The sequence below is a fragment of the Manis javanica genome, chromosome 4 (genome assembly GCF_040802235.1).
Source record: "Manis javanica isolate MJ-LG chromosome 4, MJ_LKY, whole genome shotgun sequence".
Classification (NCBI taxonomy): Eukaryota; Metazoa; Chordata; class Mammalia; order Pholidota; family Manidae; genus Manis; species Manis javanica.
The window spans coordinates 155,664,895-155,686,384 of record NC_133159.1 but is presented as its reverse complement, the minus strand read 5'-3'; the positions used below and the strand labels follow the sequence as shown (position 1 = coordinate 155,686,384).

Sequence of the window (21,490 nt, the reverse complement as noted above, 5' to 3'; positions counted from 1 at the left end):
AGCCCTGGGCAACCCTGAACCCTCTCAGGCATTGAACTCCCGAGGCTGGAGGATCGTGAACAGTACCTGAGAGCAGGGGAGGCGGCAAGGGTCTTCTTTCCAGTTCACTCCCTGGCTCCTGGCCCCACCAGGTTGGCGTCAGTCCACCCCCTACCCCAGTGCGGGCTGGCCTTCTCTTCCTCCCTGCGGCCTGGCCTGCTTGCCCCACTAATACAGCAGCATCTCACTGTCCCCCTTCCGCATTAAGAGGATCGAACAATTTCTTGCCACTTCTTTGGGGATGGAGGTGGGGTAACAAACACACCTTGATCCTCATTCTTTTGTTTCTAATGTTTAGAATCATGGGGTGGAAAGGGTTCCTACAACACTTTTAGTCCAACCTTGTCACTAGGAATAGAAAATGAGGGCCAGAGAAAATGTCAGTCTAAAGGCCTGGCTACTCCGAGCAGCCTGGGGCAGGGGTCGGCGTTTCCCGGCCCGAGGCCCCCGAGTCTGGCTGCGCTGTAACTTCCTTGAGCTCTGCGAGAGTTGGCTGAGAGCAGGTGGGAGGAGGCTGCAGCGCCCTTGGAAGGTGCGCCCGGTCACACAGACTCTCCCCCTCTACTCCTCACCCCCTCCTTTCTTCCTTTTCAGCAGGAGTTATAAAATCCAGGAAATATGTGGATTGATGGCCTACAAAGGGTTTAGGTAGCGCTGTGACCTGCTGAGTTACGTAACTCCTGTTTATCATCAGCCTCAGATGAAGTTTCTGTTGAGGCAACCCACTGAGCGGATTCCCTGACATTTCCTTTAGCTTTGTCCAGGGGTGGCTGGGGCAGAAATTCCTCAGCAGCTTCAAAGACCAGAAATGGGTGGTGTGGATCTTTAAAAAATTCCCTTCTTTAATCCCATGGGCCATCTCACCCGTACCAACCCCTGCTCCCCTCAGCAGTGGTCTCAGACTCCAGCCACCTGCCTTCTCCTTGGGTCCCTGGGCTTTGGGCCGCTTTGGTGGGAAGGCTGAAAAGAGGTGCTTTGCCTGTCCCTGGTGTGAAAGGAGGGCGAGCTTAGGGCTGTGGGAAACTGGAAGCAGTCTACAAGATAGCACCGAACTGTTAAAACTGAGTTCTAGGACGATCTTGGCTGTTGGGTAACAGCCACTCTGGGCCACAGCCTGCTTGTTAGTCAATTGAACTGGTTAGTTTATCTTATCTGTACAACTTGACCCCTCTGTAGGCACCCTCCTCGGTCTGGTTTGGCCTGCAGGGCAGAGGTGGACAGCCCTCCGAGGATTAAGGGGAGGAGACGGGTGCTGGCAGTCTCTGGGTACTCACTCGGGACGGGAGGCTAATACCCACATGGCGCCACCTTGTGTTCACAAGGCAGCGGAGCCCAGCCTCTCTAACAGGGCAGCTTTCTAATTTCATTTCCGCCCCCGCCCGTCTCCCGCCGCCCCCGCCTCCTTTTCTACTCAGGCGGAGGGTGGTATAAGCCAAGCATCCTCCCGAATCCTTGTCACCTCTCAGCCCTTCTTTTTGTTCCCCAAGTGATGCCAAAGGGGCCCTGGGGAAGCTCTCTGAAGACTCAGTGGCCAACCTGCCGTAGACCTGCAGACCTCTTCCCTGGGGAAAGATGGACACCCAGGGAAAAGTGCAGGACCCAAAGAACTCAAGTTACCCTCTCTCTCTAATTAAGACATATTCCTCCCCTTCATGGACGTGCTGCCTCGCTGCTTCAGGGACATGAACTGCTCCATTAAGAATCTGGCTGGGCATGAAGGCTACTACTAATCCACACAACTCAAAGTTCACATAGCATAAGGTGACCCACCTTCAGTTAGTGTCACCCCAGAAGCCTTACTTAGAGGTCGTGTGAGTCAAGCCCCAGCTTCTACAGATAAGGAAAACAGAGGGTCAAAGATAAATGACTTCTGGTGGGTGGGTAGCAGGGAGGGGCTAGAAACTGATTCCTCACTGAGTCTGGGCTTTTGAGATGCTGACTCCTAGTTCACATCTATCACACCAGAGGGGTCTTTGGAAGAAAGGGCTATCATTTTGGGCCCCAGAAACATGGCCTTAATGTGGCACAGTATAGTCTGGTAAGACCTCAGTTGAGTAAAGCCCAGGACTGGGTCTTTCAATCAGCCAAAGACTGCCTGGAGGCATCTGCCCTGTTTCTGCTCATCTCCAGCCAAGACTCCTCCAGGAAGGACACATGCTGGAGATGCCTCTAAGCCTCAATACTGGAATCCTTCCTGCTCAAGAACATGCCCAACTTTTGCTCCTACTTACAGTCCCAGGTAAACTTTCCAAGATAGAAATGTAGATTACCTGCAAAATAAAAGCCTGTTTCCACAGGAGCGTTAACAGGCCAAGTGCAGCAAAAGGCAAGCGGCTGAAGATTCATTCCGGGGTTTGTCACTTGTCTGGGCTAGCCAAAGGTAAGGGAAAGTGAGCTTGATGGGAAAGGTCAGTAAGAAATGAAATGGGCCTCAGTGGGGGAAGGGCACAGATGTTTGCTTACTGTTGAGTAGTATTTTACATTATCTCATTAATCTTGACTAATTAGATGACTAAGACATCTTATTACAAACCCCATGAGGAAATTCAAGTTTTGGAAAAACTGCTCCACTCTGGGTGTGTCTACACCCGAGATGTCCTGCAATCCTCTCAACAGATGGAGGCTGGCCTCCTGGCTTGGGCAGTCACACCCAGCTTTTTCATCATGTGGAGAGCATACAACCCTTCTTGCCACCACTCCACACCCTTTTGTGCATCTGATGTTAATATTTTATTTAGTGCTGGATGTCTGCTTTTTACCTGTTTATGTGCAGTGACTGGAAACTTAATACTTATCATAAAGCATCATAAGCAACAGATACTGAATGTCCTGATGTATCTAAATATGTCAACCTTAACCACTATTTTCATGGTTCAGTATGTCCCTCAGTGTGCCTACTTAGTAATGAAATGACTCTGATGCAGAAGAGAAAATGGGTCGAGTCCTCCTGTGTTTGACAGGGAGCACTTGTTTTCCTTACATCGGGGAAAGTGGGGCAATGGAGAAAGGGTATTCCCTGAAAGGCCCAAAAGCCCAAAGTACCTCTGCTTCTCCCTAACCCAGTTCTTTTAGGACAGATAAGTCTAGAACATGATAGAGAATGGAAATGAGAATATTCCTATTAAATAAGCAGTGAAGACAGCTTTCCTTTTGTTTCTAGCAAAACGGCCTAACCAGACATACCAATATCATTTGTTCAACTACTGCTTCTAATGTGCAACCACAATACTTGGTTACACCTCGCCATCTATGTTCCTTCTCTTACCTTAATCTCCCTGAGGGAGTCTTACCTTCACATACTTGACACCTAGGAACCTGACTTCTGCTGTTGACAGCCCACAAGGGGTGGGTGGTATGTTGGTTGCTATCACATGCATCCCTTCACTTGGCCATGACAAGAACCTCTTGGAGTGTCACTCTCTTTTTATGGTAAGGAAAGAATAGTTGCCTAGTGAAGGGTCACAAAATCAGGCAACAGGAGACCCAGGATGCAGACCCCAGTCTCCTGAGTGGGGATCCCATCCCTTCCCCAACATGCCCTGCAGAAGTCTCTCAGGTGGAGTTCATCTGGTTACTGGTCTGCCTTCACTCACTTCAGCTGGGCTTGTTTACTAATAAGCAAGGCCCCTCCTATAGTCAGGCCCCTGGATCACCTGAGTATGATGAATTTATGGAGGAAATACTTGAGAAAAACTATTAAATGTTGTGCAAATGCAAGCTAGTCTTAATATCAACTAAAAGGTTATGACTTTTTTGTATGAAAAAAAAAGCCTGATAAAGAGAGCAGTAAGATGAAATATTCCCTTTAAGCTTTTAACGTAGCAGTAAGTTCAAAGCTTCGAGTATCCATGAATCAAAAAGGGGAGAATACAAGTGGAGCCTGCTGGTAGGTCACCATGTGCTGGTAATACCCAGCTAAAAATGAGCAGAGCCCTTGTGCAACACAGAGAAGACAAGTAGTGATTTTACAGCATCTTATACACTGATGGACAGTGACTGTGAAGGGGTATGTGGGGGGACTTGGTGAAGGGGGGAGCCTACTAAACATAATGTTCTTCATGTAATTGTAAATTAATGATACCAAAAAAAAAATTAAGACTGAGAAAAACTGGGTATTTTTTGTTAAGCACAGGCTTATCAAGAGTCTGAAGGACTCATTTCAACTTGTACACACAAAGCCCATACAGACAAATGCATAAAAACATAATCATTTGTGTTCTTCACAAAGTACTCAGGACTTCAACGAAAAAGTCACAAGGAAAAAATCCTAGCTCAAAGCAATTAAAAGTATAAATACAAGCCATTATAACCCTATCATAAACCAAAAAAGATGATGCCCCCTAAAACGAAGTGTTTAAAGGGGCATCAGAGGGGGGAGTGATAAGGAAAATATTCAACACAGCCATCAAGGTCAGCAAACTGCTTTTTTCCTCCAGCTGGCAAAGCCCTCCCAGCTGCCTCCTCCCCTCCTCCGGGCTCCTCCTGTGCCCTGCACATGCCAAAATGCCACATATCAAAATAATATAATTGCTCCCTTTGCTTGTGCTCAGGGCTCAGACCTTGGGAGATTACTCCTCTCTGAGACCGCCGGTGTGAAATAAAACCTCAACACTCCAAGAAAAAAAAAAAAAATGAGCAGAGCCTTGTGCTCCTGGGAAACAGATATTTGTGAATCCATGTGGGCTGCTCGCATTCCTCACAGGCAGCAGTTCCCAATGAAAGGATCAGAATCACCTGGGTAACTGTTCCAACACACCAGTAGAGTCCCATACTCCCGAGGTGAGAGGAAGGAAATTCTGAAGCTAGTTCCTGGGTGTCTGGCCATACTCCCCTCTCCTGGCCTCTCTCCTGGCCTGGCTGAGAACTGCAGCTTGTACTGGAAGTTGCCTTGCACCCCCTCCCCCAGCCCAACTGGTTCTTGCTGTTCCACCTCTTTTGGGCCTCGAATCAAATCATAACTAATTTTTTCTGTAGGTGAGTGCCAATGTTCTGCTTGGACATAAAAGCAAAGAGCTAATCTGGCTCCTTTTGTACAGTGTCATTCTGAATTGGAAATTCTAATAATCAAATCCCACCCCCTAAACATCTGGGCCTCACAGGAGATTTGGCAACTCTGAATCTGCAGGCAGGTATGGCTGGTACCTGTACAGACAACACACCGAGGCCAATTAGAGCCAGGGTCACAGACGCACAGAGGGTTAGAGCTAGGACTTCTTTTTAGATCACCTGATGAACCACCCAGGGCTTTAACAACTGAAATCCAAAGATGTTAATGCAGTATTCCTCAACCAAGGCCACACATCACACTTACCTGAGACACTTCACAAATCTGGGCGGCCAGACCCCATAAGAGAGTCTGACCTGTAGACTTCAGTGGAGTTCCATGCCGTTACGGGTGACCCTGGGGGCTATGGTAAAGTGACTTGCCTGGGGTCACTATAGAGAACTGGACAGGTTTGTGGCCTTCCTTCCGGCAATATAACTGTGACTCTAAAGGAAATGAGCTTAAAACTGAACTGTATTGATTACTGAATATGTAAGGCATTCTGAGAAGCCCCCTAACTCCAAAGCCTTCCCTAACAAACTGGCCACTGCTGATAATGAAATCCACAGCCTTTTGTGATGCCAAGGCTCCCATGCCTACACTAAGCGCGAGTGGCCAGGGGCTGGATGAGGAAGAGTTTGGAGGCCAATGCAATACCTCTCCCTAAGGTTTGGGAGACAATTTCACCAACAGCTCCAGTTATGAGGACAGCACTCCTGTCCTGTCCCTCAACATTAAAATGAACATTTCCTGTCCTGTGGCGCTACTCTGGCTTCTCACCAGAGACAGGCTGGACCAGGAAGATGACTGAATGAGGCTGAAAAGACTTAATAAGTCTCCAAAACAATGACTCGGGATGCCATAGAGGACTAAGGGCAGTTATCTAAGGTTTTGTAGAGCAGCCGTGAAATCACGAGAATATCACTAGTGACAGCTGGGCCATCACTATATTCTAGAGCTTCCAACCTCCTGGTGAGACACTGTGCCTTCATCTAGTGAGCCGGCCTGGTAACAGGCCATGCCCATCAGGCTGCTTTTACCATTCCGTCAGAACCCCACACTGCACGTAAACAAAATGCACTGGATTAGACTGAACACCCCTGACTATGGATTCACACGATTACTTCTATAACTGCCCTTCCTTCCGGAGTCTCTCCTAAGCAAGTGGATCACAAATAAGCCCACCATATTATTGACATCTATATTACACTGCCTCTTAGTATTGAACAGTCTGGCGAATGGAGCGCCTCTTACCATGTGTGGGTTGTTACTCAGCACGCCCACGTTTCTAGAAAGCCCTGCTGCTTATTGCTCATATCTCATGTGGACATGTGAGCCAGGCAGACATGTTCTTCGTGTACTCCCCACTGCTCACCTTCAGCCAGTGCTAAATGGTGAATGGTGACAGTCCTGACCCTCAGAAATGACACATTTGATGGGGAAGATTACTGGACTTTCAAATAAAAATCAAGTTCAGACCCCTAGGAAAGGCAAAAACAAAACAAAACACACTGGACCTCATACATGTTTCATATACATATTTATATATATTTCATGTACAAAGTTACAATCTGAACCCCAGGGATTCCATAATAGAAATAAATACTGAAATAACTACATTGCTAAATCAGCTTTTTGCTCATAGCAACGAGGCCTCAGCCTCTAAGAGACAGCAAGTGGGACATTCTAGAACCCATTCTTCAGATTACAGAGGCAGGTAATAAATGTCTAGGACAAAAAACAAATTCAGAACATAAAATGATTAAAACATATTCAAATACTGAGAAATGTATGACAAAACTGATAAAAACTTAACTTTTTAAAGAGAAAAAGACATTAGTGTTACAAAACAGCATAACCCTGTTAGAAAAGCATTTATGACTTCCACATTTAATTCTCTCTACTCTTTCCATGTTATAAACTGGGACTAAATGAGTCCCTTCCTCAACATGATCAATTAAGAAGAGCCCTAAATCTGGCTGAGTCCTTTGGTAACAGTCATAATACTCACAAGGAAATAAATATTCAGTTCCACAGCATTTGTAAGACACACGTTCTTTAGGACAGTTAGTATTATGAGACACAATTGCTTTGCTTTGTTTTGTTACTATGGCAGCCAGTGTTAAAGGGTCTGTTCTCAAATGTAGGAGACCTTTACAAGAAATGAGCAATGCAGCAACTGAGAGAATGTATTTTAATCTTTCTGTGCAAACACATTTAATCTGCAAAGTTATGTGCTGCATATTTTGTGCTCAAATGTTTGACACTCTCAACAAGCTGCAGCTAGTAAGATATCCTTCACAATTTAAAAAATTTAGATCTGTATGAGTTAGAGAAAAACTTTCTCAAAACTGGGTTGCTGGACAATAGTCTCCCTTTGCCTCACAGGGACTTGAAGCAGCATTCCAGTGTTAGGCTGGTGTGATGACACTGCCATTGTGCAGATCAGCAATGGCTGAACAACAGCGACTGCACATGGCTCAACCTCGTACATCCCCCAAGCATAACAAATAAGAGAATTCTTGGGGATTCCTTGTTTCTTTCAATAGGGGTAAACTTTTTTACACGGAGAGACCAACCTCTCTGCCCTGGACTCAATAGCTGCATGCAGTTCACACCAACCACTCTGCTGTGTATAAGAAGCTTACATTTTGGAATTTGCCTGTAAAAGTTATCACCTTGATCAAAGTGACTGTTACAAGAATATAAATCTATTTTTAGGGAAGTAAAGTAATCTGTAGAAATATTTTACTGAAATTACAAACACAAGGACAAGCCCTTAAAAAAAATTATACAAGCATTTTTATATTTTCTTTAGTCCCTGAAGTTTAATTAACAGGACTACAGATAATGTGACAGCTTGCGATAAAATAACTACAGAACTATATTCCTTAAGTTAAATCAAGTTTTTTAAAAAAGTAATTACAACCACTGTTTGCATTTTTCACCTTTAACTCCTGATTTCCTAAATTAAAGACTGAACAGCAAATAAGGTCGGATTCTGGGATGTTCACTTCTTGGGATTAAAATTCCCGAACACTTTGGTGACTCTTTTCTGTGAACTGTATGACAACCCCCCCAAAATATTTACTCATGTGGGTTTGTTTTTAGGTATTGCCAAAAATGGCTCAGATTTAAAATAAAAGCACAGTTTATAAGCCACGGAAAAGTGGCCTAAATTTTGGTGCCCTGAAGAAAAGTGACTAAGTAGCTCAAGCAAAAAATTATCCTTTCACTATAGCTTTTACCCAAAGCGTTTTCCTCTCCTCATCACCTAAAGTGGCCACAGTCTTGCTGTGTGCCCGATGTGTGCACAGACTCCTGTGGCCCAATGGGCCCAAAGGCCTTTGGGGCTCACCAAACCTGATCCATGTATCTTATAATCCAACCTGATCATGTATATACTTAAGAGACACTGGTATACTTTTTACAAATATTTCTGCATGGAAGTTCAGGGAAAAATACCCCTGCTACTTCAGAATGTGTACGCTGGCTGAGACATGTGTTTGTTTTCTTTCCCTTGAAGCAGTCTTTCTGTGGGTTGGAGGGCATTTACCCAATAGGTTTCTATTTAAAAAGAGCACTTAAATTTTTATTTAGGTTTGCTTAAAGTAATGAATAAGAAATGGTAAAAGCACACATTTTCAAGCAGCTTGAGGGGGGTAAAAAATGCAGCATAATGGTTTTTAAAAACTTACACAAGAACATCAGTTAAACCCAGACTCTATTTTTGGAATAGACATTGTGAGTGAAAAGAAATTAACATCAACTTTTACTTTATGGTGTCTTGGCTTTGTCTTCTTCCCCTTCATGGCTTCCCTCTTTGAAGATGGCATTTTAATCTCAAAAGGGCACAAAAGCTTAAATGCATCGTTTATATATAAAATATCATGATGTAGCTCTTCCGCAGTTTTATGCAGAACAAGAGAAAATACTCTTCCTAATCAGATCTCTCATTCGGTTTGTCAGGCCACACTCCATCACTATGACAGCCTTACTCAGCTGGGAAGAGCAATCCAAGAACAACTGGTAAACAGGTGAATTTTTTACATGGGAAAAACTTGAGCAATGACCACCATCTGCTGGTACAAGTAACCAAACACAAGTTGCTTAAAAAAAATTAATCCTCCCATTGCTGAAGCCTATCTCTAAGCCTTTTAAATAGTATAGTTTTCAGACATGTCAGTATGAAAGTGAGTTGAGACCAGTCTCAAAAAAAAAGGAAAAAAAGAAAAATCACAATAGTCAGAGAGCAGGCCTCATAAACTTTAGAGATCTAATAAGTCAGAAACAGGAAACTTTTATTTAAATAGTGTAGTCTTAATTTCTTTAATATAAAACCCCCCAAAATCTGATGAAAGAAAGCTTTATATACCATATAAACAAGATTTGTCAGATTTGAAAGTGAAAGTTTAAGTAATTTACAGTTAGCTTTTAGCCCTGGAGGGACATTTAGATAAATCATGATAATCCACCTGGTATTAGTTTGTGTTAATTCTATAATACACTGGGGAAAACTCTACTATTGTACTTAATGGTACAGCAAGTGTTTCCATTAATTCCATTATTAGTGACAGGTAAAAAGTGATCCCATCAAATGAAGTGAGTGAGATTAGCTGTGGCAAGTAAACCACATCTGGATTGCTTTCTGTAATTCACCAGTTTGCAGAAAGTAAACATTTTTTGATTTGTTTATAACATACTGAAATTGCCTATAACACTGGTGCAGTAAAACAGCTAGTTCCTGTATTGTTACAGTAGGAGAGATTTTGTAATATAAAGTTAACAGGAAAAAAATGCTCACACACTATGTGGTGAAACTTATTTCACAAAGAGAGCATTAAATAAAGGGGAAAAGGGAAAATAAACCATGCAGAAGAGACAGCTTCCCATCTCTGCCTGTTTCCTATGGGCTCACTCACTGCCATACATCACTTGCCACACAATCAAGTGACTCCTTTCTGCTTTGGTGACAGAAGGTTCAAGTGGAAGATCCTCTCCAAGAAGTTCTGATTCTCCACCTTCATCACCTGGTGGATGATAAGGAGACTCAAGTTAGGTTAAGCATGTAATATGCAGGCTGATGTACAACAGACATGATGTTCGTTAGTCTATGAGCAGTATGCACAAACTTGTCTGATCCCATTTCAGAGAACAAAGTAAAAGATATGCATTGACTCAGAATCTTCATGCGCCTAACTTCTGGAAAGGTTAATTCATGTTTCAGATTATATTTATAAAAGGGAGTTTACTATATTATGTTGGAAACTCATCCCAATATATCTGCATACTGAAGTTAGCAGAACTGGGAAGAAGCTAAGGAAACAAAGCTGTCCCATCTTGTGTTCATTCAAAATGGATGGCATCTACTCCAGTTTATTTCAAACTAAGAATTGTGACTAGATAGTACTGTTAATGTGCAAGTATGAACATAGAGCTCAAAAACTAAACCCAAACAAGTCATGTGTACTATCAACAACAGTGAAGTCCTCCAATCAAAGGTAACTGATACAAGCACATGGAAATTCAAATTGTCTCCCTGTAGCACTGCGAGATGGCAGATTCGTCACATAATATACTGGGGTTTTCTTCCCATGATTTTCAAGTTTGGGATACGTTACGAATTAACAGTGTATGGTGGAGATGAAGAAATCAAGTTGAAAGGACAGGTTCTTCAGCAGATTCCTACAAACTTATAAACCAAGGGACAGAAATATAATGCTGATCTAGTAGAATTACATAATATGTCTGTCTCACCTGAGTTTCAGCTGGGCAAAAGAAAACATTGATAAAGTCAAATGGAAGAAAGGAAAGAGTGGAAGAGAAAAAAACCTCTAAAAATCAGCATTTTTCTTTACAGGTCAAATGCCTCACCAACCCCTAGTGGCCTTTCACAGCAATGTCAAACTGGTGAGAGAAAAGCATGCCTTAAAAATGCTCAAGACAAATCTAATTTCTGAAATAAAATATATCAGGTGGTTAGAAAGTAAAAACTTAAATTTATTTTTTAAATTAAAAAAAAATAACAATGAAGATAAGATCGTTGGCATTTGTTTCTTGAGTTTTGTTTTGAAAGTTGTTTTTAAAAAATTACCGTTTCCTAAGGACTCTACAGTCTACTTAATAAGCCATTAAAAAATGAGAGTTTGGATCAAATTCTCATTGTTAAAATATTATAGGAAAATAAAAATGGAAATGGAACAAAAAAAAGATCAAATTCAATTTTTTTTCCAAGTTACCTTCCAAATTTTAAACTTTTATTCTCTAGAATATAGTCCATCATATAGACTATAACCTCTAGGATGTCATTGCTTGTTCTTTCTTTTTTAAAAATTTTTTATTAAAGTATTATTGATATAGACTCTTACGAAGGTTTCATATGAAAAAACAATATGGTTACTACATTTACCCATATTATCAAGTCCCAACCCATACCCCAATGCAGTCACTGTCCATCAGTGCAGTAACATGCCACAGATTCATTATTTGCCTTCTCTGTGCTACAGTTTTTCCCGTGGCCCCTCAACACCATGTGTATTAAACATAATACCTCTTAATACCCTCTCCCTCCCTCCTCCCCCATGCCTCCCCTTTGGTAACCGCTAGTCCCTTCTTGGAGTCTCTGAGTCTGCTGCTGTTTTGTTCCTTCAGTTTTGCTTCGTTGTTATACTCCACAAATGAGGGAAATCATTTGGCACTTGTCTTTCCCTGCCTGGCTTATTTCACTGAGCATAATATCCTCCAACTCTATCCATGTTGTTGCAAATGGTAAGATTTGTTTCTTATGGATGAACAGTATTGCATTGTGTATATGTACCATCTCTTCTTTATCCATTCATCTACTGATGGACACTTAGGTTGCTTCCATGTCTTGGCTATTGTAAATAGTGCTGCAATAAACATAGAGGTGCATATGTCGTTTTGAATCTGAGAACTTGTATTCTTTGGATAAATTCCAAGGAGTGGGATTCCCGGGTCAAATGGTATTTCTATTTAGTTTATTGAGGAACCTCCATATTGCTTTCCATAATGGTTGAACTAGTTTACATTCCCACCAGCAGGGTAGGAGGGTTCCTCTTTCTCTGCATCCTCGCCAGCATTTGTTGTTCTTAGTCTTTTCGATGCTGGCCATCCTTACTGGTGTGAGGTGATATCTCATTGTGGTTTTGATTTGCATTTCCCTGATGACTAGTGATGTGGAGCATCTTTTCATGTGCCTGCTGGCCATCTGAATTTCTTCTTTGGAGAAGTGTCTGTTCATATCCTCCACCCATTTTTTAAATCGGGTTATTTGCTTTTTGGGTGTTGAAGTGTGTGAGTTCTTTACATATTTTGGATGTTAAACCCTTGTCGGATCTGTCATTTATAAATATATTCTCCCATACTGTAGGACGTCCTTTTGTTCTGTTGACGGTGTCCTTTGCTTTTTAGTTTGATAGTTCTGTTGATGGTGTACAGAAGCTTTGTAGTTTGATGTAGTCCCACTTGTTCATTTTTGCTTTTGTTTCCCTTGCTCGAGGAGATGAGTTCAGGAAGAAGTTGCTCATGTTTATTATATTCAGGAGATTTTTGCCTATGTTTTCTTCTAAGAATGACTTACATTCAGGTCTTTGTTCCATTTCAAGTTTACTATTGTGTGTGGGGTTAAACAATCCAGTTTCATTCTCTTACATGTAGCTGTCCATTTTTGCCAACACCAGCTGTTGAAGAGGCTGTCATTTCCCCATTGTATGTCCATGGCTCCTTTATCATATATTAATTGACCATATATGGCTGGGTTTATATCTGGGTTCTCTAGTCTGTTCTATTGGTCTATGGTTCTGTTCTTGTGCCAGTACCAAATTGTCTTGATTAGTGTGGCTTTGTAGTAAGTAGAGCTTGAAGCTGGGGAGCAGAATCTCCCAGCTTTATTCTTCTCAGGATTGCTTTGGCTATTCAGGGTCTTTTGTGGTTCCATATGAATTTTAGAACGATTTTCTCCAGTTCACTGAAGAATGCTGTTGGTATTTTGATAGGAATTGGCTAAATCTGGAGATTGCTTTAAGCAGGATGACCATTTTGACAATATTAATTCTTCCTATCCATGAGCGTGGGATATGTTTCCATTTATTGGTATCTTCTTTAATTTCTCTCATGAGCATCTTGTAGTTTTTGGAGTATAGGTCTTTTACTTCCTTGGTTAGGTTTATTCCTAGGTATTTTATTCTTTTTGATGCAACTGTGAATGGAATTGTTTTCCTGATTTCTCTTTCTGCTAGTTCATCGTTAGTGTATAGGAATGCGACAGATTTCTGTGTATTAATTCTGTAGCCTGCAACTTTGCTGAATTCAGATATTAGATCTAGTAGTTTTGGAGTGAATTCTTTAGGGTTTTTTTATGTACAATATCATGTGATCTGCAAACAGGGACAGTTTAACTTCCTTGCCAATCTGGATGCCTTTTATTTCTTTGTGTTTGATAGCCGTGGCTAGGACCTCCAGAACTATGTTGAATGAATGAAAGTGGGGACAGTGGACATCCTTGTCTTGTTCCTGATCTTAAAGGAAAAGCTTTTAGCTTCTTGCTGTTAAGTATGATTTTGGCTGTGGGTTTATCATATATGGCCTTTATTATGTTGAGGTACTTGCCCTCTATACCCACTTTGTTGAGAGTTTTTATCATGAATGGATGTTGAATTTTGTCAAATGCTTTTTCAGCATCTATGGAGATGATCATGTGGTTTTTCTGGAATAAATCCTACTTGATCCCAATAGATGGTCTTTTTGATGTATTTTTTAATTCGCTTTGCTAATATTTTGTTGAGTATTTTTGCATCTATGTTTATCAGGCATATTGGTCTGTAATTTTCTTTTTTTGTGGTGTCTGCCTGGTTTTGATATTAGAGTAATGTTGGCCTTGTAGAATGAGTTTGGAAGTGTTTCATCCTCTTCTACTTTTTGGAAAACTTTAAGGAGGATGGGTATTAGGTCTTCAATAAATGTTTGATAAAATTCAGCGGTGAAGCTGTCTGGGCCAGGAGTTTTGTTCTTAGGTAGTTTTTTGATTACCAATTCAAATTCGTTGCTGGTAACATTATTTACTATTAAAATTAACTTGTGTTATTAAACAAGTCTGGTTTGAGGCTGGACTAACAAGTGACACTGACAGAACTGGTTAAGCAATTTTTATGCTATTTTCAGGATTCACAATGGAAGCTATTTTTAGTAGAAATAGAAAAACCATATAGAAATGTTATTAATATACACTTTAGTATAGTTCCAACTGTCATGCTACACTCCAAGAAAAAGCTCCCAAAATTACCCCAGCTAAGTGAAGTCCCTCTCTGTAAAGGAATTCTGCACTGAGTCAGTTATTTAAAACACCTGAAGTGATTCCATTCCTGCAGACATTGCCAGAATCAACCAATTTCTAAACTTAACACCCATCCTTTAAAATGTGTCAATAAGCCTTTTGCATCAGATATTGTAATTCATATTAGATGCATGTGGCACACTGTCATTTAAGTGACCCTAAATTTTATATTCCTTTTTACAGAATTTATAATTAAAGTATTTGTCATCTATCTACAACAGTACCTTCTCTAAAATCTTATGTTTTAGGATCACTTTCAATCACTGTGTTTTCAGGCCAGTCTAAAGGATGACTGTAATAAGAGCAAATGACTTCACATCACAGTGCTTCGCAATTCACAAGCACTTTCACAAACATCAATTTTCTGTGTTATTTTTGTACCTCTCTGGCTGTTCCTTCTTAGATCCCTTAATAAGCTCTAATGATTCTTTAAATGGAGTATTAATACGGGGTTCTATCCTACAACCTCTTCTTTTAGCCCAACATACTCTCCTTGGGTGAACTCATCAGTCCTTGTGGTTTTCAGTACCACAGCATGCCAAGAGCCCCCAAATCTACTGAGATATAAAACCTTCACACCCCAAAGCCCAGTGAACATCTCTCAGCTAGGTGATTCCCAACTCCCATGCTCTTCAAAGATCGACATGTGCAGCACAGAGCTCCTCTTCCTGCCTCCAATCTGCTGCTCCTGTGCTAGTAGTCTTTATCTCCGAGTAAACGGGTCATTCTCTCTTTACCCACATCCTATTGGTGACCAATTCCTCAGAATGCTGCTCATCTATTCCTATTGTTACTCATATTCCCCCTAATTCACTTCCCTATTTCTAGTCTTACACCTCCAATCCATCTTCCACACAAATCTAACCATATTGCTCTTCTATTTCAAGTCCTCCAATAGTTTTCCTTTGCTTCAAAGATAAATGTGCAAACTTTGTAATTTGGTATGCAAAGGACTTCCATAAGCCAGACTCTCCCTCCCTGTTTAGACTTCTGCCTGCTCGAATCTGCACTTGCTTCTACTCCATGCTCCAGTCATTTTGAAATAGCTTTTCTTTAGTTAAGATGGCTTCACATTTCTACCCCTTTGGTTAAGCTGTTCTCCTTTCTCAGAATGCCTATCCTCCAAGCCTTCTCCATTCCATTCCCCAACCCTATTCTTTACACTCTTCTCTCCCTACCCTTAGGAACAAATGACTACTCCCCATCAGAGAATCTATGACACTAACTTATGAATATGTTCTATCTCTGCAGGGAGGCTTTGATTTGTTTCTGTATCTCAGGCCCCGACAGCTGACAGACACATAGTAGATAATTAATGCTTATGAGGTGAAAAAAACAAATTGACTAAATTTTGACACAAACAACACTTTAGGAGCTTATTTGTATTTCTACATTTTGCAGGTGAGGAAACTGAGGTTCTGGGAGGTTGAATGATTTGTCCAAGGCCTCTGGTTCCCTATCTTATGCTCTTTACAAGTATCTCAATATGTGACCAAACCCTGCTGTCTTCGAATGCTCCTTCAAACACATATACTTTGGTATAAAAAGAAATTAAGAAGAAACAAAAATTAAGAAAGAAAGAAGTAGAAATAGAAAGAAAGAAAAAGAAAAAGAGTCATTTTCCAAGTAAAGAATTAGAAGAAAACCTCTTAGAAATCACTTAGATATCAGAGTGGTTTCTTATTACTGTGGGTGAAGATTCCAGTCTCACAGCACAGTGGAAGCTGAGTTCCCAGAACCAGTGACTTACCCATCCGGAAGTCAATGTAGCCCTCTCCGCCGCTGATGACAAGCATAGACTTCAAGGGTGTCTGGCTGCCCGGTTCCTGTGCAGACGGCCCTGCTTTGTCACCTGCTAGATCTGTGCCACTACTGCCACCCTGTGGGTTGATGACCTGACCTATTTATACAGGAACAGAAGTGAATATTACTTACTATAGATTGGGGTGGAGGAGATTCATTTCTTCTGAATATTTTCAGAAAGCTGAGCAAAAAGGTAAGTACATTCTAATACAACCAAATTACTGGGGATGCTGGAAGCCTCTGCATGATCAGAAAATATCTATAAAGGTCATAAAGTACAATATGAAAATTAAGTAGAGCCATTTTGTACCAAAGCAGGGACAGGCCCCAAATCCTGTATGAATCTGTGCATGGCCAGGCTGGTCTTAGCTGCCTGTCTCAGACCATTCCAATCTACATCCTTTGATCTGAGGGACAGTGTGGAGAGGTCTCTCCCCTGAAAAGGCGTATGTGTGTTTATGTGAGAGACTGAGAACAGTCTTCAACTGAAGCCTTATGAGTTTGGATATTCATAACTAATATTTACATTTATTTCAAATCCATGGTTTTTCTCTCATATTTAAGAAAAGTACCTCTTATTTTTCATATGGATTATGCAAATAAAATTACTGGTATATGTGCTATTTGTTCTAAAGTTTAAGCTCTAAAGTAGAATTCTTGAGTGTGTAATAGTAGAGAGAAACCTTTAAATATTATTCACACTATAATCTCTATGACATTCCTCTTAGAAAGTTTTGGTTGTGAAGTATTTGATTTTTCTTGCCAGAATCTGTTGTCCTTTGGTCACAATACACAGACCATGCTTCAGGAGAGAGCAGGACACAGGCCTATTGATAAGACACACTTTTAAAAATTTATGTTTAAAATAGAGAGGAGAGTGCCTCATTCATGCATTACTCAAGCCTGACAGAAATAACTCCTGTTAGCAGACAAAATAGTTCTGTCACACAAGCAAGAGCATAGCGGTATGATTATAAAGCCAACCTGAATAATTTAATCTTTAGGTGCAACTGGTCAACAAACAACGTTGCCAGTTCCACTTCCAGATTTATACCCAGCAAGTCTTTCTCATATGTGCAAGAAGTCCAGTGGAGTATTATTTTTTTAATAAGGGGGCAAAGGGAAGAAAAAAACCTAGAGGTTTTTTCCATCAACAGAATGAATAAAATGTACTATATTTATTCAGATACTAGAATACTATGGTTAAATGAATGTACCAGATTTTTACATATAAACATCAGCAAGTCTCAAAAAATGAGAAGCAAACTGCAGAAGAACATACAGCTGACCCTTGAAAATGTAGGGGTCAAGGGCACCATCCCTGGTGCAGTTAAAAATCTGGGTATAATATTTGACTCCCCTAAAACTTAACTACTAACAGCCTACTGTTGACCAGAAACCTTACTAATAACATAAATAGTAAATTAACACATATTTTGTATGTTATTTGTATTATATACTGTTCTGTTACAATAAAGTTAGAGAAACGAAAATGTTTTTCAAAGGCTGCAAATCTCCAAAAAATTTTCCAATATATTTATTGAAAAAAATCCACATAGAAGTAGGCCTGCACAGTTTAAGTCTGTGTTGTTCAAGGGTCAACTGTCTACTGCACAGAACATTTAAGTTCAAAACCAAAAAAATACTATACTGTTTATATTTATATATTTGTATATTTATAATACTATATGGTTATTTATAGATATGTTCAAATGTAGTAAATATAAAAACATGGGCAGGAGGACACACATTAGCTTCACGAGAGTGGTTAGAGTTGGAGAGGAAAAAGGTTAGGCAATGGGATGAGAGGAAAGTAAGGGAATTCAAAAGGGACTCTGACATTTTATTTCTTTTTTTAAAAAAGCAAAAAAACACTTTTACCAGGAATTCCATTTCTAGGAATTTATCCTAAGGAAACAACTATATAAATGTACAAGATTCATGTTTCAGGAAGCTCATTACGATGCTATTAAGAACACTGAAAAAATGCCCTACACTACGTACATGTAAGTATTTGATCTTTGCAACACAATTTGATCTTTGGGAAAATGAGTGTGATGTTAATTTTATGTGTTAACTTGGCTGGGCTACAGTGCCCAGATGTTTGGTCAAACTCCAGTCTAGATGTTGTAAAGCTATTTTTTAGAGAGGATAAACATTTAAATTGGTGGACTCTGAGTAAGGAAAAGTAAAGGCCATCTCCAAAATGTGGGTGGGCTTCATCCAATTAGTTGAAGGTCTTAAGAGAGAGAACATGATAGATCCCCCAAGGAAGAGGAAATTCTGCCTCCAGACTGCTTTTGGACTCGAGCTGCAAGATCAGCTCTTTCCTGGTCCTCCAGCCTGCTGTGCCCATCTCAGGCTTGCCAGCCCCATAACCACATGAACCAATTCCTTAAATTAAATCAATTTCTCTTGTTCCCCCCTCTCTTTTTTTTTCTCACACACCCTGTTGGTTCTGTTTCTCTGAAGAACTGAAGAACCGTAATACACTGAGACACTATCAGGTCCAGTATCATACAATTAGCTGGTATGGCAAAGTCATATTTGAACTTGACTCTTATGGGAAGGAAAAAAAAAGGGTCCTGCTTACAGATGGTCAGTGACATCATTTTAGTACTTTCAGTGGGCAGAGCATGTCATTGGCCATCACCACTACCACCTTTCCTCTGGGTTGTGTCTTAGTTTCCAAAGCACTTTTTCATTAATTTTTACCACAAATGAGGTGGGCAGAGCAGATATTAATCATTTCCATGTATGAAATGAGGACATGAATCTCAGGGGTTAAGCAACTTGCTCAAGATAACAAATAAGGTGAGTGGTGGAGGAACACTTAGATAGTGCAGGGCATTTATTCAGAGGTTTCCCAGACTTCTAGTCTACTGCTCTTTGCCGTAACCCTGAGAAAAGGTACCAGAGCACATTCTCTATCTCTCCCTGCATGCAGCGCTGATGATGTGGGTTTATTTCTAGCAATCTCCTTTATTAGGCCAAGACCATTTATTTCTGGTGACAAAATAATACTGTTGCTTTTCAAAAGTAAGAAAGTTTCTTAAATAAAAATCAATGTTTGTTTTTGAGAGTGTAAGAGAGTTTATTTATTTATTTCTAGCAATCTCCTTTATTAGGCCAAGACCATTTCTGGTGACAAAATAACACTATTGCTTTTCAAAAGTAAGCAAGTTTCTTAAATAAAAATCAATGTTTGTTTTTGAGAGTGTAAGAGAGATACCAAAGCAAATTCATTCAAATATCCCTACTAGCACTTTATTTATACCTTTAATTTTAGAATATTTCATATATTATACTTGAGTTACCTATAATTCTAGTACTTAGCATTAGACTAGGTAGTAGTCAAGTAACAGAAGACAATTATATGCAACTTCTCAACAGAATAATCTAACTCACCTGGAACAGCCACAAAGAATTTCACAGCATCCCGGTGCCCATGGAAGCAGAGCTGTGCATGTGCCATTGAACAATAAGGTATAAATGTCCCTGGAGTCACTTTATCACTGTTTTCATCACCATATACTCGGATTACACTTCCAGGACGATTTCCTGGTGCCCCTGAGGTTTTATTTGCTGTAACAGAGAAACCAAGTATCAAATACTTTCCCCTAGAAAACAGTAATGATGCAGGAAGTTACTGGTTAATCCTTATGGTATTATCTAAAAGCTAATAGCCAGTTGAGATAAATCAAGGGCAGCAATGCCAATTCAAGACAAAGCTGGAAAAAAGGATGTATAGCATGCTGGTTATTTTTAGGTACCTCAGTAAGTGGAGTAGGGGATTTTGCCAGTCTAGCAATACCTAAGCTTACTTTTAAACAGATTAATTTAAAAAACCAAAATTTTCATTAACAAAAGAAAACAGATTTGATTCTTAGGTATGTCTGTTTTATTTTGTTTTTTAATTTCCATTTTAGAAAACTAACTAGTTATACAGTGTAAAGTAATAGGCATATTTTTAAATAAAATTTTTTGTGTGTCTTCTGACTTTTCTTCCCAGTGATCAGACTATCTCCCTTGAGGGGATAATAAAAAGCTGTGCTTAAAAGGACCCAGCCACTACAATAGAGTGGCTTTTATTTACACCACACTGATGGTTTACTGGGTTATTTTAGAATGACCAGACTCACAAAACATCCCCATTCCATGCACTAGTGAGTGAATAAGAAAGAAACATGATTGGTAACTAGAGTAAACAATACAGATTAATGGCAGTTTAAGAGATGTTTTGTGTTTTTATTGTCAGGAAAACAAAGTCTGAAAGAAAGTTCAGCTGCAACAAAAGATGATACATAGACTAAGCTGCTGAGCAGTAGTTTGGTGGCCATGTAACAAACATTAAAAAAAACAAAGAACACTAGCTGCAATAGTGACTGCAAGTGGTGACATTTAGGAACATTCAAGAGGGTATCTAGAGATGTGAGAACAGCCTCACAGTGGCTCTCAGAAGCCAGGAAGGAGAGTTTGGTTCAGAATCTGCACTTACCCCTCAGCCCCAGTAAACGTCCCTGGTGGAGGATTACGGCTAAAGTGAAAGAGGAGGAAAGGGGACATGGAGAGGTGCATGACAGGGAGGAAAAGAATTACTATGAGCCACCACTCTCAGCATCTTCTAGCTGGTAACTTGGTGTTCAAAGCTCCTAACTAAATCAACAAAATCAAACTTGGTATGATGCCAGGTAACACACTCAGCTCCTACAAAGCCTCTACAGAACACTTTGTTCCAAGAGGACAATTTGATTTACTGTGATTTTGCTCTTCTTAACTTGTAAAGCAATTTCAGTGAGTAAGAAATTACTGGGGAGCACTGCCTATATGCTAGTATTTCCCCTTTTTCTTTCAGAAGTTCCTGTGCAAATAACTATACCAAAATGGAACTGTTTTATAGAGGACTGAAATGAACTTTGGGGATGTGGAATTTCTTAGGATGTAAGAAGTGGTCTAACACGTAGATTTATAAGTAATCTCAGAAAAGACAGCTGGGATTAAGAATTTAGGTCCTTAAATGTTCCAGATATATTATACCACCTTCTAGTTCTCTTCCTTTCCCCTGAAAATAGGTAGGGCAATTCTGAGGTGTTTCTTTATTAACTTACTTTATGGATTTAATGGCACTTGTTTTCAAACCATTCTCTGCCCATGAATTTTGCAACATGAAAACACTTGTTTAATAGGAACAATCAGTGTAATGGAACATAGTAGGAAAAAACATACAATGTACGTTTTGTTCACAAAATAAT

General features: G+C 40.2%; 1 protein-coding gene across 6 annotated transcripts in view; it reads right to left on the bottom strand.

The window, feature by feature from the left end:
• Nucleotides 1–6,606: 6,606 nt before the first annotated feature.
• SPAG9 (sperm associated antigen 9) overlaps nucleotides 6,607–21,490 on the bottom strand; it is a 163,842-nt gene continuing 148,958 nt past the window's right edge. For 4 of the 6 annotated variants that reach the window (XM_036999026.2, XM_073235428.1, XM_073235429.1 and 1 more), the window contains 4 exons: nucleotides 20,737–20,775; nucleotides 19,647–19,823; nucleotides 16,186–16,335; nucleotides 6,607–10,113 (listed from right to left, as the gene is read on the bottom strand). In XM_036999026.2, the coding sequence (XP_036854921.1) occupies nucleotides 9,998–10,113; nucleotides 16,186–16,335; nucleotides 19,647–19,823; nucleotides 20,737–20,775 (482 nt within the window). In that variant the 3' untranslated portion in view covers nucleotides 6,607–9,997. The remainder of the gene's footprint in view (nucleotides 10,114–16,185; nucleotides 16,336–19,646; nucleotides 19,824–20,736; nucleotides 20,776–21,490) is intronic. The other 2 variants (XM_036999029.2, XM_017669494.3) reach the window with 1 other exon arrangement.